The 16,519-nt window shown below is 32.1% G+C and overlaps 2 protein-coding genes and 1 long non-coding RNA gene across 13 annotated transcripts in view; 2 read left to right on the top strand and 1 right to left on the bottom strand.

Moving 5' to 3' along the window:
• LOC140827730 (15-cis-zeta-carotene isomerase, chloroplastic) overlaps nt 1-16,519 on the top strand; it is a 39,116-nt gene that overhangs the window by 17,304 nt on the left and 5,293 nt on the right. The window lies entirely within an intron of this gene.
• Nucleotides 1,274-15,819, top strand: LOC140827731 (uncharacterized). Of its 4 annotated transcripts, XM_073190528.1 has the most exons (6): nt 11,917-12,776; nt 13,344-13,430; nt 13,878-14,014; nt 14,118-14,241; nt 14,336-14,397; nt 15,518-15,819. In XM_073190528.1, exons 3-6 carry the CDS (start codon nt 13,895-13,897, stop codon nt 15,623-15,625), a joined length of 414 nt encoding a protein of 137 aa, XP_073046629.1. In that variant the 5' UTR covers nt 11,917-12,776; nt 13,344-13,430; nt 13,878-13,894; the 3' UTR covers nt 15,626-15,819. The 4 variants fall into 4 exon arrangements, with proteins under 4 accessions (XP_073046630.1, XP_073046629.1, XP_073046628.1 ...); XM_073190527.1 differs by having other exon boundaries at nt 11,917-13,430; XM_073190529.1 differs by lacking the exons at nt 11,917-12,776; nt 13,344-13,430; nt 13,878-14,014 and adding an exon at nt 1,274-1,452.
• Nucleotides 15,516-16,125, bottom strand: LOC140827732 (uncharacterized). The gene is made up of 2 exons (XR_012117026.1): nt 15,728-16,125; nt 15,516-15,696 (listed from the first exon to the last, which is right to left on the bottom strand). It is a non-coding gene; the product is annotated as an uncharacterized lncRNA (long non-coding RNA).

The raw sequence follows: 16,519 nt of genomic DNA, 5'->3' as shown, positions 1-16,519 counted from the left end.
GCAGTGCCTCCCAGAAGGCGAGAATTTTGTGAAAGACCTCCTCCTCTATTTCCGTCTTATGCCTCTCTGAGGATGCATTCATGAACTCTTCCGCCAGATCAGGGACGCTGGGATTGCTAGCACCTGCCATTGTATCTTCCTAACAACACTTTGCTGGTATGATGACGGATTGGTAAGGCCCTATTTATAATAAGAACAAATTAATAATGACCGTTGATCTTCAAGATGCCTGAACAGTTGAGATAAGTTTTGGAAATTGTGCCGGGAGGGGGAAAGACGTGCACAGTTGTCGAGGTGTCAGACTTATCCATTTCTCGAGATGTGGAGCGTTTTCTAGTAGGAATTAATTGTGGGTGCATCTCATTATAACGAATGCAACATCCAGAGGGGCTGGATAACAATTCATTAGGGTCCGGGAGACAAATCATCCAGGCGTGACATCTCTTCTACGGGATATTTAAAGGCTCCGATGCTATTATACATCGTGAATTATTTCACACCAATCGGGACAGCGAGTGAGACTCTAGCCCGACTATTTTAGGGATGGGTGGTGATACCCCTATAAGGGCTCGGGTCCTGGAGGACCCGGGAAATGTCATTGAGTAGCCCCTATAGAAACCGGGAGGGCGATTGTTACCCACGCGACTGGGCGCTTCATGCATGACCGGGTATTTACTTACCTCCCGAGCAACTAGGGACCGGGCTTTCATGCTGAAGCCGAGGGCTCAATACTCGAGTAACTTACTTAGAGGATCTTACAGATTGTAAGGCAGAAAGCGACTGGGCGGGAAGTCAACGTCTTCCGCCTGAACGTATCCCCGAAAATATGGAGAAGAAAGGGACTGGACATGCAGTCAACGTCCCTTATTCTTGGAGTACCCACGAAGCTATCGGGTAGAAAGGGACCCGACAGGCCGTCAACGTCCGAGGGTACAGGTAGTAGGTGAGCACGCGCATCAAGGTAACCCTAGCTTCTCTTCAAATAGCAGGTATCGTTGACATTCCACAGGGCTGAAATTTCTTCACTCTCAAGCATCCATACATATTGCTTTAAGTTCTCTCTCGACAACCCTGCTGACTTAAGCATCGGAGTGGTCACGCCGGACACCCTTCCGGCGCCCATTCACGAGTTCCTTCCATTGTTTGCAGGTCATGATCGAAGCCATCTACCTTGCTCATTTTCCTAAACAACACTATAAATTCTTGATTTGACCCGGTGGAGCACCCGACCCTGCTCATCCATTTTACCCGGATCACATCAAATACATTCCACACGAATGTTCCAATGTTTCCACCAAAAATTTGAAATTGCTAGCAATCCCAAGCGTACGAATGGATTACGGTCTGGCAGCACTGAAGCTACTCTGCGTACACCTGAGACGCGCCGCCGCAACGACTTCACAGAATGCCTTCACTCTCGGCGGAATTCTCTTCCAACGTGCTTGGCTACAGGTATGTCTACAGACACTGTGTGTAGTTGTGTGTAATTCCATGATTTATCCTTCAATGCCTCCTTTTTCTCAATTCTTCTATATTCGTCTCGACATTGCAGGGTGTTCTCATCTCGACAGCTTAATCTGACGAAGGCGGAGGCGGTCGATACCTCCTAAGTTACAGTAATGTACTCAATTTTTTTCATAAAACTACTCATTCTCTACAAAATATTTTGTAGAAATTAATCTTTCCTGTATAACATTTAAATCTGCACCACTATCAATCATAGCAATAAAATTTTTCTTATAAGAATTATCAATTAATAAGATAATATTAGTATACCATTTTTAGGATATTATCATATTTAAAACAGATTATTATTTTTTATTAATATCAGGAAATGAAATATCTTGAATATTTTCAAAACTTTCAGAAATTGAATTATTATTATTTTCAATAATTGAAATACGATAATTTAAACTATTATTATTGTGTTGTAAAATTTTTACTTGTTCTTTAAGATTATCTATCTCTTTAACTAAATCATGTATAGTAACTGGATTTTGTTGTTTATACTTATTCTGTAAATGATTTTTAACTTCTTTCATAGAATATCCTTGTTCTTGTTGAACAAGAATGTTATTATTGCTTGTTGAAGCAGTATTTCCATTTGATCAATAATCGTAGATTTTAATATTGGATCCTTAATCATTTTAGGAAATTCTAAAATATTATTTTTTGTTAAAACATTTATGTTTAAATCTTGAAATTGAGACATAAGTTTATAAAAATCATCATTTTGATCATCTATATGATTTATACAAGATTTTCCTTGTATACAGTTATTATATTCTTCTAAATCTGAAATATCATATTCATTTTCTAAAATATCTTCGGAATTATATGATTTCGAAAAATTCTCAGTTTCACTATCATAATTATTATTTGAATCCATTATTATTTTAAATAACGTTTCTTTTAGATTTTCATCTATATCTAAATTATTAATTTTGTTTTTAGCCCAACATTGATTAGCATAATGTCCTGGCTTTTTACATTTTCTACAAATTATTAATTTATTTTTGTTTTTATATTTTTCTGCTTTCCGTAAATCACGGCTTTCTTTTTCTTTTTTTTCCTCTTTTTATCTTTCAGACAAATGTCTTCTCTTTTTATAAAGTTTTTCTTCTTTATATTGAATTTTCTTCTTACCTTTATTAGGTAAGTCCATATCAAATTGATCACAAAATTTACCTAACTGTTTTTTCTCAAGTAAATTCTGTCTTTTTATTTGATTATTTAATTTTAATTCGTTACAGAGAGCTAAACCCTCTTGAATACAAGTACTTATTAATTTTTCATAAGTATAATTCTCATATGGAATATAAATATCATCTTTTCTTAGGATTTTCCTAATTCTTTCAGTAAATAGAAAAGGTAAGCCATTGATGTCATCTGAGACTTGGAATCAAAGTGAATCTGATACGTGACATTGTTTTTACCAAATTTTTCCTTTGTGGCTTTCGCACACATGGAGGTTATTGGTTTCCAGCCTATATATCATCTTCAACTTGAACTGAGCTAAGAAAAAGAGAAATTTGAACTCCAGAATAATAATGAATATAAGTTTCTTATTTGGAATTTTTACGAAACATAAAGGATTTACGAAAGATATATCAAAAAAATTAAACAACAAAAGATTTTACCGAGAGCCCAAATAATCATAAATTCATAAAAATCACCTGTAAACGCTTAAACGCCTTAAACGTCATTTCTCAGCTAAGCAGGCTGAAAGGCTACAACATGAATTTATTTTTCCCGGATGAACTCGAACCTTGTGTTTACCATTTCTTGGTTCATCTTTTTACCTTATGTTCTAATCAAAGACTCTTATATTACATTAAATTCCAAAAATTTAAATAAATCTTTTATTATCTCAATTTAATTCCAAGTTACAAATAAATATAGATCATGTCATAGTTAGTTAATAATTTAGCACGAATACTTTATACTGTCATTCAGGCTAATATCTGAAATATAAAATTTTTAAAACAGTAAATAAAAAGAGAAAATAAAAAAGTATAAACTTACAAAGTTGTGTTCAGAACTTGAGACTTTTATTGATAAAGTTCAGAAGGATTGTTTACAAGAAGATAATAGAAGGGAGCAAACTCGACCGTTTCCTCCTAAGAACACAGAATGAACCTATAAATAGATAAAAGAGCCGGACATGAAACTCCGGACTCCATCTAAAAATAAAAATAGTACAATGCTTTATTAAAGCAAATAGTAACATGGTTACAAAATTCAAAAGGTTTACAGTGATATGCCACCCACTTTTGTCATGAGATGCCATGATGTGATATTTCACAAACTCTGAGATTCTTCCTCCAACGATGAAGAATTTATTCATCTTTAATATTGTCTTTTATAGAATTTTTCAAATTTTCAAATATATCATTGACTTGAGGGAATTGAGGAATATCATCCTCTGGATTTTGTGCATCTTGCATCTGCATTAAACGAATGAATTGATTCTCACTGGATTCAGACGCCATAGATTTATCTGATTTTGAATCGGAACATCTAATATTCTGAAAAAGATCCTTCTTCATTTCTTCAATATAAACCTCAATCATTTTTTCTTTTGAATAGATCTCAGAATATTTCTGAGTGAGAATCTTAAATGGACAAAATAGACGCTTTTTTCTTTTCTTGTTGATTATGAATTTCTTTTTGGTATAACAAACTTTTTCCTCCATTTGATGAAGAGTGTCATGACCATAAGGTTTTCCAGTTTCTGGATCATGTCGCAATAATTTGTCCCAAAAATTAGTAGACCTGACTCGCCATATGCAAGGGATACCTTCATCAATGTACCCAAATTCTGGTTGTCATTTCCAGATCCATGGGATTCCGAATTCTATGAAGAATAGACATAAAGTCTTGCCATCGATTCAATGTTCAGAAAATGATTTTTTGATACCTGGAGAAATATTTAACCAAGTATTCATGGGTTTTATAAAAACCTCTGGCAAAATTTTTGCGGATGGACCAAATATATTCCATCAAATTAAAAACCATTTTGGAACAGGATAATGAAAAACATTTTCACAAATCTTTAGAAACCATGTATGTTTCCTCTTTTCATTTTCATAAAATTGAGTTTTATTAAAACTTTCAATATAATCCCAAAAACTGAATTTAAAACTCATTTTATGACTTTCCGAATAAAATTATTTTTCAACCAATTGAGATATATTCCATTCTTCAATAGATATAATTTTTTTGACAAAAAACTTGGAGAAGTTATAACTTCCTTTTTGCAGAGTATTACTGAAAAAAAAGTGAGTTATATCTACACTTTTTTATAGATAAAAGAAGATTTTCATAAAATTCTCTCTTTGTAAGAAATATATACATATGATGTATTGGTTCAAAATCTTTCCATGATAGTTCATGGAGTTTTTTCCCATTGGGTATCTTTTTCTTATATAAGAAGAATTAATTCTCGATGCTTTGTCTCTGTATATAGAGCTGAATCATTATCATCTTCTTGATAATATTATCATATGATGCTGAAGCTTGAGAATTTTTATTATTTCTCTGCTTTTGTTTCAGGATTTCTTGAAATTAATTGTATAATTCATTTTGCTCAGTATTACTGGCTGATGAACTTGATAAGTTATGGGCTATGAGCCTCTGTTTTCCATGTTGTACAATAATATTAGGGGTTTTCCCCTTCTTTCTCGTCCTCTATAAGAGGACTGTCCTCTTCCTCGAGAATTCATATCTGTAAATAAAAACATTAGGATAAATATCTTCGAGTTAAGAAATCTGTAAGTGATTATCTTCACATTTCTTATAAATGATTTCAAAATCAAAGAGAGCTAAATGACCTGCCATCTCACAAACATTGTGGGGACCCGGACGCTAATCAAGTTCTTAATCATCATTGGGACTAATTAATCAATTATAAAACATGGTCTAAAATTTTTTTTCTTTTAAAATGCGGAACGTAGTGACATAAAACATACATATATACTTCTCAGTATATAAAAGTACAAATCATGTACCACATACATTTATTCAACTAAGGTTTAAACAGCTAATGTCAAGTGTCCAACCCTATCTCTAATCCAAGTCCGGAGCCTCCACTCTAATCACGATCTTTCCTCATCTCCTGGACCCTGATCCTGTCCCACCTGTTGTCATGTACACATACAGACAAGACAACAGCCGGATAACTCCGGTGAGAATAAATCCCAGTATAAATCAACGAACATGCAATCATATAAACAAATATAAAGCATGTAATCAGGTAACAGTAATATGTATCAAAATCTGAAACATAGTCAATCATAAAACTGTCTAACATATACGTGACTCCACGTCTCAGACTAGACTCAATCCTAGTCTAGGGATCCCGGTTTCCAAATGTGGTGTTCCTATATCGAATTCCGTAATAGAAGGAACCCTGATCCTATTACTTGATATAACCAAATATGGTGTTCCTATATCGAATTCCGTAATAGAAGAATTCCAATCCTATTTACTCGATATACCCAACATCCGGTGTCCTGACCTAACCGTCATGGACTGTAGCTCTATCGCTAATATCCTGATCTTGAGACATCGTGCAATGTGCCCGTGGCGATCCCGCCACTATCAGGCACTTCCGTCCCAAGATTTCTATATTATCTTGTGACATCGTGCAATGTTCCCGTGGCGATCCCACCACTATCAGGAACTTCTGTCACAAGATTACTTATCTACTACCTGTTATCTATAATTCAAGAGAACAAGTACATCAATCAAATCAATGCAAATATCAATGCAATAAAGTAAAGTATGTGATTTAGGGAAACTCAAGTCTAAACCGACTCAAGTCGATCTCCCAATACCACATTGACTTATACCTTCCGTTTGTAGTCTCGGTCTGTAGCAATATCAGTTCTGAACTCAAGAATGTCTCTGTAAATCTGAAACGACATATCGAGAATCATAATATCAATATTCCATTCTCAATTCAATATTGAATCTGATCAATCTGGATTCAATTCAATTCACGGCATAACGGAACAATTTCAGTATCCCCGTCACTACCATATCAACAGATAACAGTTACAATCCATAACCCATATCAAATATGATCTATAGTCCAGTCATAATTCAAATCTGTCCGGTATAAATCAATATACCCTGAAAATTCATAACAATTCCATAATCAATCTGTTTCTTAATCTGACTTCGATTCTATGATGTCTAACATGTCAAGAACATCATATATGAATCCTATTCAATTCTGACAATAGCATAATTTCAAAGCATGTCAAAACGTCGCAAAAATTACGTCAAGTTGTAGCCTACGTTGATAGGATTACAGTATTGAAGTCGGATTCAAATTCTGACGGACGGATTCCTCACAAAAGGCGTAAGGATTTTTAGCTCTTTCACAGAAACCTTTCTCTACGATTCTTACCTTTTGTTTATGATTAATTGTAAAGATAATCGTATATATATATATATATATATCTCCAATGCATGCAATGTATACGTGTCATTCTTTCTCCCAATTTTCAGGCGGCGCTCGAGCGGTCGAGAATTACCGCTCGGGCGCTTGCTCGACGCTCGAGCGGTTAAAACTTACCGCCCGGGCGCGAGGTGTTCTGCCTCCCGATTAAGCCTTGGCGCTCGGGCGGTCAAAAACTACCGCCCGGGCGCCACATCCTCTGCCCAAAGCCTACCTTGCTGAACATTGGCGCTCGGGCGGTCATTTTCTACCGCTCGGGCGCCAATAGTTCTGTTAAAAACTTGCACAATTCATATGTAATCTTATTTCGTGTCTCGATTAATCCTTTTCGTAATCATATCAAATTATAAATCAATAATTACAGATTACTAGGATTAAATTTCCGGGCATTACAAACATTTACTTAGAGACAGTTTGTTTAAAATCTTTATTGATTTGCAATCAGATTTTATAATAAACTTTTGATTATATAAATCATCTTGAAATTTTAAAATACATCTCACAATAGCCAAAATATCTTTTGATACTATAGAGTAATTTTTCTGGGCATTATTCCATTTCACAGAATAAAATCTGATAAGATATTCTTGTTTTGATTGAGGATCTATCTGCTTTAAGATTCTTCCAAAACTTATGTCTGAAGCATCAGTTTCAGCAATTTTATCCCATTGAGGATTTGCAAGCATGAGACAAGGGAGATTTTTAACCTTTTCTTTAATATTTTTTACAGCTTCTGTATGTCTTTCAGACCAAGGTAAACGATTTTTCTTTAATCTATTTTATAAGATAGCAGAATCATTTGTTAAATTTTTTATATATGGAGAAATATAATTTAAACTTCCTAAAATATTTGTAACTGAGTTTTATCAGTTATTATATCAAGAAATTTTGATCTAAATTCAATACTTCTTTGAATAGGAATAATTTTTCCTTTTTCAATCATATGACCAAGAAATCGGATATTAGTTTGAAACAAAATCATTTAAGATTTTGATATAACAAGACCATTTTGAATAACAATATTTTACAACATATATAAATGTTTAAAATGTGTTTCAATATCATTTGAAAATACTAGAATATCATCTATGTAAACAATTATAAAATTGCTATATGAATAAAAAATATCATTCATAATTTGTTGAAATTCTGAAGTGGCATTTTTAAGGCCAAATGACATTACTGTCCATTCATAATGTCCTATTGGAACATTAAAAGCAGTTTTATACCTATCTGATTCTTTTATTTGAATATGCCAAAATCCTGATTTTAAATCAAATTTTGAATATATGATTGCATGAACTAATCTATCTAATAAATATTTTTTTATTAGGAATAGGATGTCTAATCCATTTTAAAACCTTATTAAGGGGTTTATAGTTAATTACTAATCTAGGAACACCTCTTTCCTGTTCAGAATGTTTATTAACATAAAAACTAGTACATGACCAAGGAGATTGAGAAGGTTTTATCAAACCTTTTTCTAGTAAAGAATGAATTTCATTCTTACATAATTCTAAATATTCAGAATTCATCTGACAAGGATGAGCCTTGGTAGGAATATCCTTTTCATCAAAATTCTCTTCATATAGAAGAGAGATAATATGCTTCTTACAATTCCAAAAAGCATATGGGAGATCATTACATATTTCTAATTAAAATTTATTATAAATTATTTTATTTTTTCCTGTAATTTAGGATTTTGTAATTTATCATCTATGATTGAAAATTTTACTTCTTCTTTTAAAGAATTTATTTGAAAGATTTTTCTTTCAATCTGTTCTTGTACTTTATTTAAAATTCTATGAACATGTTTAGTTATGAACTGAAAAGAAATAGGATTACCTTGAAAAGTTCCTATTATACTTGTTTCATCAACATATGTTAAAGGATAAATTTGATAAATAAAAGAAAGACCAAGTATAAGTTGGCTATAAATATATCTTTCGCTGTTAAAAAACTAGTTTGAATACAGTTTTTATCTTTGCAAATATATGCTTTTTGGTAATTTATAATTTATTTCTAATGATTCTCCTCCTGCATGAGAAAGAGAATGAGTAGTTTTATGAAAATATTTTATAGAATTAATCCTTCCTGTATAACATTTAAATCTGCACCACTATCAATCATAGCAATAAAATTTTTCTTATAAGAATTATCAATTAATAAGGTAATATTAGTATACCATTTTTGAGATATTATCATACTTAAAACAGATAAATGTTTTTGATTAATATCAGGAAATGAAATATCTTGAATATTTTCAAAACTTTCAGAAATTTAATTATTATTATTTTCAAAATTTGAAATACGATAATTTAAACTATTATTGTGTTGTAAAATTTTTACTTGTTCTTTAAGATTATCTATCTCTTTAAATAAATCATGTATCGTAACTGGATTTTGTTGTTTATACTTATTATGTAAAAGATTTTTAACTTCTATGATAGAATATGCTTGTTCTTGTTTAACAAGAATGTTATTATTGCTTGTAGAAGCAGTATTTTCGATTTGACCAATAATTGTAGATTTTAATATTGGATCCTTAATCATTTTAAGGAATTCTAAAATATTATTGTTTGTTAAAACATTTATGTTTAAATCTTGAAATTGAGATATAAGTTTATAAAAATAATCATTTTTATCATCTATATGATTTATACAAGATTTTCCTTGTATACAGTTATTACATTCTTCTAAATCTGAAATATCAGATTCATTTTCTAAAATATCTTTGGAATTATTTCTAAATCTTTTCTAAAATATCTTTGGATTATTTCTAAAATATTTTCTAAATCTTAAGAGAATTTATTTCTTCTCCTATTATCGTAAGATATAAATTTGTATAATTTGTTTTTCAATTATCTGATTAATATGTTTAACAGTTATTTGTAACATATCATTGTCAAATAATTTTGAAAAAGCAGTAAAATTTAAAATTTTATTATTCTTTTCTATAATAAAACATTGTTGAGGAGGATTAAACATATTTTTGAATCTGTCATGAAGAAAGTTTATAATTTCTTTCAAGAATAGAAATATATTCTATAATAAATATTTTACAAAACCAAGGAACAAAATGTATTAATTTATTTTGGTTTTCACAGTATTTATAAAATTCTGAAACAATAAATTTAAATTCTTCTTCAGAGACACCTTTAAAATACTAATCTCTGAAAGATTCCGTTTGGGTAAATAAAATTCTGCATTAAACTTGGCCCTAGCTATAGAACCTTTAGTAAAATCAATTTTAATTTTACTATAATACTAAAATCATATCTGAAACTGTATAAGTTTTTGTAACTTTTTGAAAGCTACTTTTATGAACAATATTATTTTGATTTATAATTAAATCACCTACTTGTATCAGTAGATTCTAAATCTTCTTTTACATGAGAAGTAGATGATCTAGAAGTTTATGTTATATCTACCATATAATCTAGAAGAGAAATAAAAGAATGATTAGATCTTGATCTAGCATAAACAGAAGAGGGTAATAATCTTCTTTGTTCATTATTAAACTGTATTTGAACAGATCTTTCATTATTTTGTATAACATGTTGTAAATCTCTATTTCTAGGAACAACTTGTTCAATTATCCAGTTTTCGAGGGCGGTACACTTTTCCCGTTATCAAAAGATTTCATTTCGAAAGGTAGAGGGCAGCTGTTAACATTGTAGCTAGTGAAGTTCCACCGGGGGAGTTGATCATAGATCTATTAAAATTAGTTTCATTTAATTTTTTATCTATTCTTTTACACACAGGATTCAGTGTAAATAATGGTTTATAATAAATACGATAACAAATATATATTACTTATGTTCCAGAAGTATAATTATAACCATGAGTTTTAACATTTAATGTTATAGAGTCTAATATATTGATATCAAACAAAGATAATATAAATTTTGATAAACATCAAAATATACTGGACCATGTGCCAGACTAGATTGAATTATTCCTATAAGGGATTGTTTCTAATTTAAATTTCTACCATCTCTTAAAGTTGTTATAAAGTTTTCTGGTAAACCTTTCTAAAGTTAAAGGTCTAAAAGCAATTTGTATTAAACCTATATGAATAAATCCGTAATTTTTCCTATAAGGTAAAATATCTTTATTGCTTAATAATCTAATAACCATATCTTCATTATGAAGAGCTACCGAAATTCTGTAGTTTTAACTACCTGTTTGAAACCAATTTGTTCAAAGGTTCCTATCTAAATTTTCAGGTAAATCATATTTTTCATTTAAACTGTTTTGAACAGTTTCTTTCATACTGAAATTATTCATTTGAATAAATGTGCTAAATTATTAACCAGATTATTTCATGGCTCTTATAACAACAATATGCTATATTATTGTTGTTCTTGTAATAATATTAATAATAACAAAAAATGTTAGTAACACTCCACCTCATCTAATTTCAATAGTTGATTGAACCAGTTTAAATTCACATTTTGTTTAATTTAATTTCAATATCTTATAAATTAATATTTATAATTATTTATAATAAATATTATTATTTTTTGGTTAGTCAACCCTTTTGTTTATCATTATTTTGAAATTTAAATGTTTCATTTTTTCAATCTAATTTGTTTTGAAAATATATATCGGTTGAAAACCTTGTATAGCCGTTTGTCTTTGAGCTATATGCTTTTAAGAATATGTTCGATAGATATAATAATCTGATTTAATTATATGTTATTTGACGATAAATAAGATTAATTATTTTAAAATGAGGAATTTAAAATAATTAAACCAAATAATTAAATAGTGTGCTTAAAATATATATAGAAAATATCGGTTTATAAACGATATTAAAATAATATTTAAATTTTATTAAAATAAAATAGATTGGAACAAATTTGAAACCACTATAAAATAAAAGATAAACACACATATAATAATAATATATATATATATTATTATTATTATAATTATACTCTCACACACACTACACCTCTAAACACACACCGATTTCCTCCTTCCACCGTAACTTCTCTTCAAACCGCGCTTCCCTTCGCCAGTCGATTTTGGCCGCAGCGGTGATAAAAAAATTGAAATAACCACATATTTAGAAAGCCCATGATGAGATATATCCATTGATACCACTGTTGCAAGGGAAAGTCGTGATTTTCGAAAACCCGGCGAAAAACGCCGTCTTTTCACCGCTGAAATCACCGTCTTCCGCCGCTCAAAAGTAAAAATTGATTGAGGGGTTTTGTTCCTTATGTCATAAGCTTTCTTTTGGTACTACTTTTGTAAATTTTCGAGAACGACCCGTCGGCTCCGTTTTTCTGCGTGATTCCGGTCATCTTCTCCGGCGAGTTTGCTGCCTGTTGGCGGTTAGCTTCGGGTTAGGCTCGATTTCAGCCACTGTTGTTCGGATTAGAAGCTGCCTTCGGTGCGAATTGTTGCCTATTTGAATTTAATCTCAAATAATATATCATTATTGATTAATTATTGGGTTATTGTTGTAGGTTTCGGAATTAGTGCAAGTTGGAGGTATAATTGGTGAATCTAGAATTAATCGCAAGTCGCATAAATATTAGTTTAGCGTCTTTTAAAGCTAAAAAGAATAATTGCGACGATAAAATAGAAATGATTGATTTTAGGCATTTTAGTCGAATATTGGAATTTTAGAAATTTAAAATGCCTACATTGTTGAAATTGGATTCTTAGTGAATTTAAATGGTTCTGGAATTTTTATATGATAATAAGACCATTTAAATTAATATTCGGGTGAATTGTCTGAGTTGGCATTTACAGAACTTTCTTGAAGATTTAAGTTACTGGTAAATTAGTTGAGGTACGTAGAGATCAAATATTTTCACGATGTCTGACACTGTATGATTTATTTGCTATTTGCTGATTTATGTGATATTATATGCTGACTCGCATATTATCAGTTGGTAATTGATGTGCAAAATAAAATAAAATATATCTTTGGTTCACGCACATTTTATTTTAGTTAGACACATCAATACCTCTGAACATATCATATTGAGCCTATCTGTTATTGAGATCCAGTTATATTTCGGTTGAGATCCGTTATATATGTATGATATGATATAGTGTTCTGGAGATGTTTGGCTATCTTGATTCGGTCCGGCTTAGGTAGTTGCTGGCTTCGAGGCTGGGCCATATCCCAGGCACGGTCCGCTGAGTCGTGGACCAGCTCGAGCATATATGTATGATTGTTGATATCGATCATTTGACTCCTGATATCTTGCATCTAATCATGCATGGCATCATTGCATTCATGCATGGCATCATTGCATTTCTATGTCATATATCGTGGTTTCTTGATGTCTCGTACTGGGGTTGCTGACCCTCGAGAGGGGGCTGTCGTGTCTTTTGTGTGTGGACATGACAGGTGGTACATGTGGTTCGACCTCAGGCGCTCTAGAGGAAGCCTCAGGAAGTACCAGAGCTCCTTGAGAGTAGGCTCAGTTGTATTTAGGTATTGCGTGCGTTGCTGTTTCCCAGATATTATATGTATATATTTGGAGGATTGTATTATGGTATTATCGAGCTTTGTCGGCTCTATGATATTTTGGTTTGGATATGTCATGATCGTGTCTGGCTGACATATGTTTATGTTGTTGTGTTTATTGACGGCATATGTTGTTTATTTTGAGTATTTGTTTTTCTGGTATGTCCTATTTATGGGAAGGTCATGCCGTAATTTTTATAGGCTCAAACGCAAATTTTTAACTCACTTTTCCGCTGTTTACTAATTAATCAAGATTGCATGTTAATAAATCGTGATTAGGATACGGGTCCTCACAATAGGTCTAACGATGTCATGTATCATATTCAATTTATTTCCTGGTATCAATAGAATTTATATTTTAATACGTTCCACACGAATGTTCCAATGATTCCACCAAAAATTTGAAATTACTAGCAATCCCAAGCGTGCGAATGGATTACGGTCTGGCAGCACTGAAGCTACTCTGTGTACACCTGAGACGCGCCGCCGCAACGACGTCACAAAATGCCTTCACTCTCGGCGGAATTCTCTTCCAGCGTGCTTGGCTACAGGTATGTCTACAGATACTGTGTGTGTAGTTGTGTGTAATTCCATGATTTATCCTTCAATGCCTCCTTTTTCTCAATTTCTTCTATATTCATCTCGACATTGCAGGGTGTTCTCGTCTCGACTGCTGAATCTGAGGAAGGCGGAGGCGGTCGATACCTCCTCGACGATGGAACGGGCGTCATTGAGCTCTTCCTCTCTGGCGACTTTCGCAGTCGCCGTTTGGAAAAAGGTCAGTTAATCATTTGTTTATTAGGTTATTTTACATTAATTTTATTATGTATTCGTACAAATTTTTCGAAGTAATTAAAGATTTGTGAGTGTAGGAATGTACATAATGGTGGTTGGAGGCTATTCTCTCTGTGCGGGTGATCTTCCAATGATTAAGGTATTGATATAGGATTGCTACTTTACCCCGTACACATATTTTTCAACCATTTCATTTCTTGGTGTGTATACTTAATATACTTATTGTTCATTCTTGAAGTTTGACTACAATGTTTTGTGAGTTGTGAAGTGAAAGCTGTTTTCACTCTTGATAATGATAAATATGGATACTCTTGCTGCCAAGTTTCCAGTGAGGGGATGATGTGATAAAGAAAGAATCAAATTCAAGAACAAACAAATTTCTACTTGAATCAAGTAATCTTCGTTATCTCATAAAAAATAAGATCTACAAACACGAAGATATATAAATATGCTGAAATTACTAAATAACTCTCTTCTGGAAGAGCTAGCTCCCAGACCCCAACCTTATGTTTCGGTACTCAATAAACTCCATAATTTTCGCATGCCAAACTGATGAACTCAATAATTTTCAGTGTTAATGATCAGGCCTTCCATGTTCATTATATCTTTCATCCAAATTAAATGCTCTCAGTCTGTGGATTGCGTGTAGAGTTTCTCAAATGTGTGACTAGCATTATTAATTACTTTGAATTTGTTTCAAGCGACATGCAGAAGTGGGCTTTCTTGCTCTGTTTTAGTGCAGAAAAATCTTATCTAATTCATTTGTTGTCAGCTTTAGAATATGAATGATAATCATATTTCTTCAATTTAAACCAACATTAGTTTTGATTCTGCTAAAGTGTTTCAAACTTCAAAATTGTGCTTCTCAACTCATCATATGGAATTGGACTACAGTTTCTTTGTTCTTCATCAAGTAAATTGTTGTTGAACGATCAGACTCAATGACTACCTGTTGTATCTCCTATATACTCTATATTTATCAGACTAGTGCAAAAGATGTATTCTCAGGACTTTCCAATGTATTAAAAGCTGATAATAACTAAGACAGTAAGACGTGTTTCCAACCTTTTGATTTGTAAAAAACACATCTCATTCACTCCAGCTTGATTCATGCATGCACCATTGCTGCATCTTCCATCAGGAACTAGTCACATCACCTTTATTAAGCCATCTGCTATATCCTACACACCCCACCCACATAAACCCTTGGCATTATCTTGATTTCCAGTTGGGTACAGCTGATGTTGTGTAACTCACAGGTTCACAAACTTGTTGATCTTTCTGCGTTTCCGGATAGGGAATCGATGTGGTATCTTGAAGTCATGGAGGCTTTCAAGCTCTTTTACCAACCTATGTTCCAACACTGATGTAGTAGTAGACAGGTAAGTATATAGGTACAGAGGAACTATTCTTCTGAGCCTTGGATCCCCCTAAACAACTGGGAGGCACCACATTAATCCACGAGGGACCTAGTGGATCTTTTTAAAAATTGCTATGATGCATATTTTTTGAATGGCTTTACAGCCTGAGTCAGCATTGGAAGCTTCAAAATTTTAGATAATTTTGATTCATTTTCATAATATTTGTAGTTCTCTATAAATTTGTTTTATAATATGTACTATACTTAATTAGATGTAATCATGGCCTAACAATCGAAAAATATGTATAAATTGAAGGGATTAATGGGTAACACAAATGTTGCATTTGAATTGGTTCATTTGAAATACAGTGGTTTCAAATTTATTTTCATTGTTAAATAAGTTAAATATAATAAACTATAACGATCATAGGTCGTAGGCTGACTCAACATGAGTTTCAACTCATATTTATGCACTACTATTTGTCATAGGCCGTAGTTGGTTCAGCATGAGACGTAGTCTATACTCATACACCGTCACTCATTAAATATCTCACCTTTGGAAAATGATCTTTTTCGTCATTCCCAACACTCGAACTCAGATATGGGTTGAGGCTTATGTCGGGTGAGAAACTCGAATCAATTGTTACTTATTTACACTATTACACATATCATAATCGATTTCAAATGATTTTAATATTGTAACGATTTGAAATTGATCGTTATTAATATAATTATAGTGCAAGTAAAATCTTAGATGTATCAGAATTTATGTTGTGTAAATTATTATTTAATAAAGAAATTATATTTAAATAAATGGGTTGAAATTTTCTCATCCAAACACATTCAAAAACTATCGGCGGGAGAAGAAGGAGAGGGTGGTGGTCATGGTCAGAGGTAAAGA

This window comes from Primulina eburnea, chromosome 3 (genome assembly GCF_022965805.1).
Source record: "Primulina eburnea isolate SZY01 chromosome 3, ASM2296580v1, whole genome shotgun sequence".
Classification (NCBI taxonomy): Eukaryota; Viridiplantae; Streptophyta; class Magnoliopsida; order Lamiales; family Gesneriaceae; genus Primulina; species Primulina eburnea.
The sequence above is the reverse complement of the archived record's forward strand: the minus strand, read 5'-3'. Positions and strand labels throughout refer to the sequence as shown.

Coding starts and splice junctions, on each gene's coding strand:
- LOC140827731 (XM_073190529.1), top strand. CDS start 1,333: ATGGATTACGGTCTGGCAGCACTGAAGCTACTCTGCGTACACCTGAGA. Junction 1,453..14,117: donor TCCAACGTGCTTGGCTACAG/GTATGTCTACAG, acceptor TCGACATTGCAG/GGTGTTCTCGTCTCGACTGC. Junction 14,242..14,335: donor CAGTCGCCGTTTGGAAAAAG/GTCAGTTAATCA, acceptor TTGTGAGTGTAG/GAATGTACATAATGGTGGTT.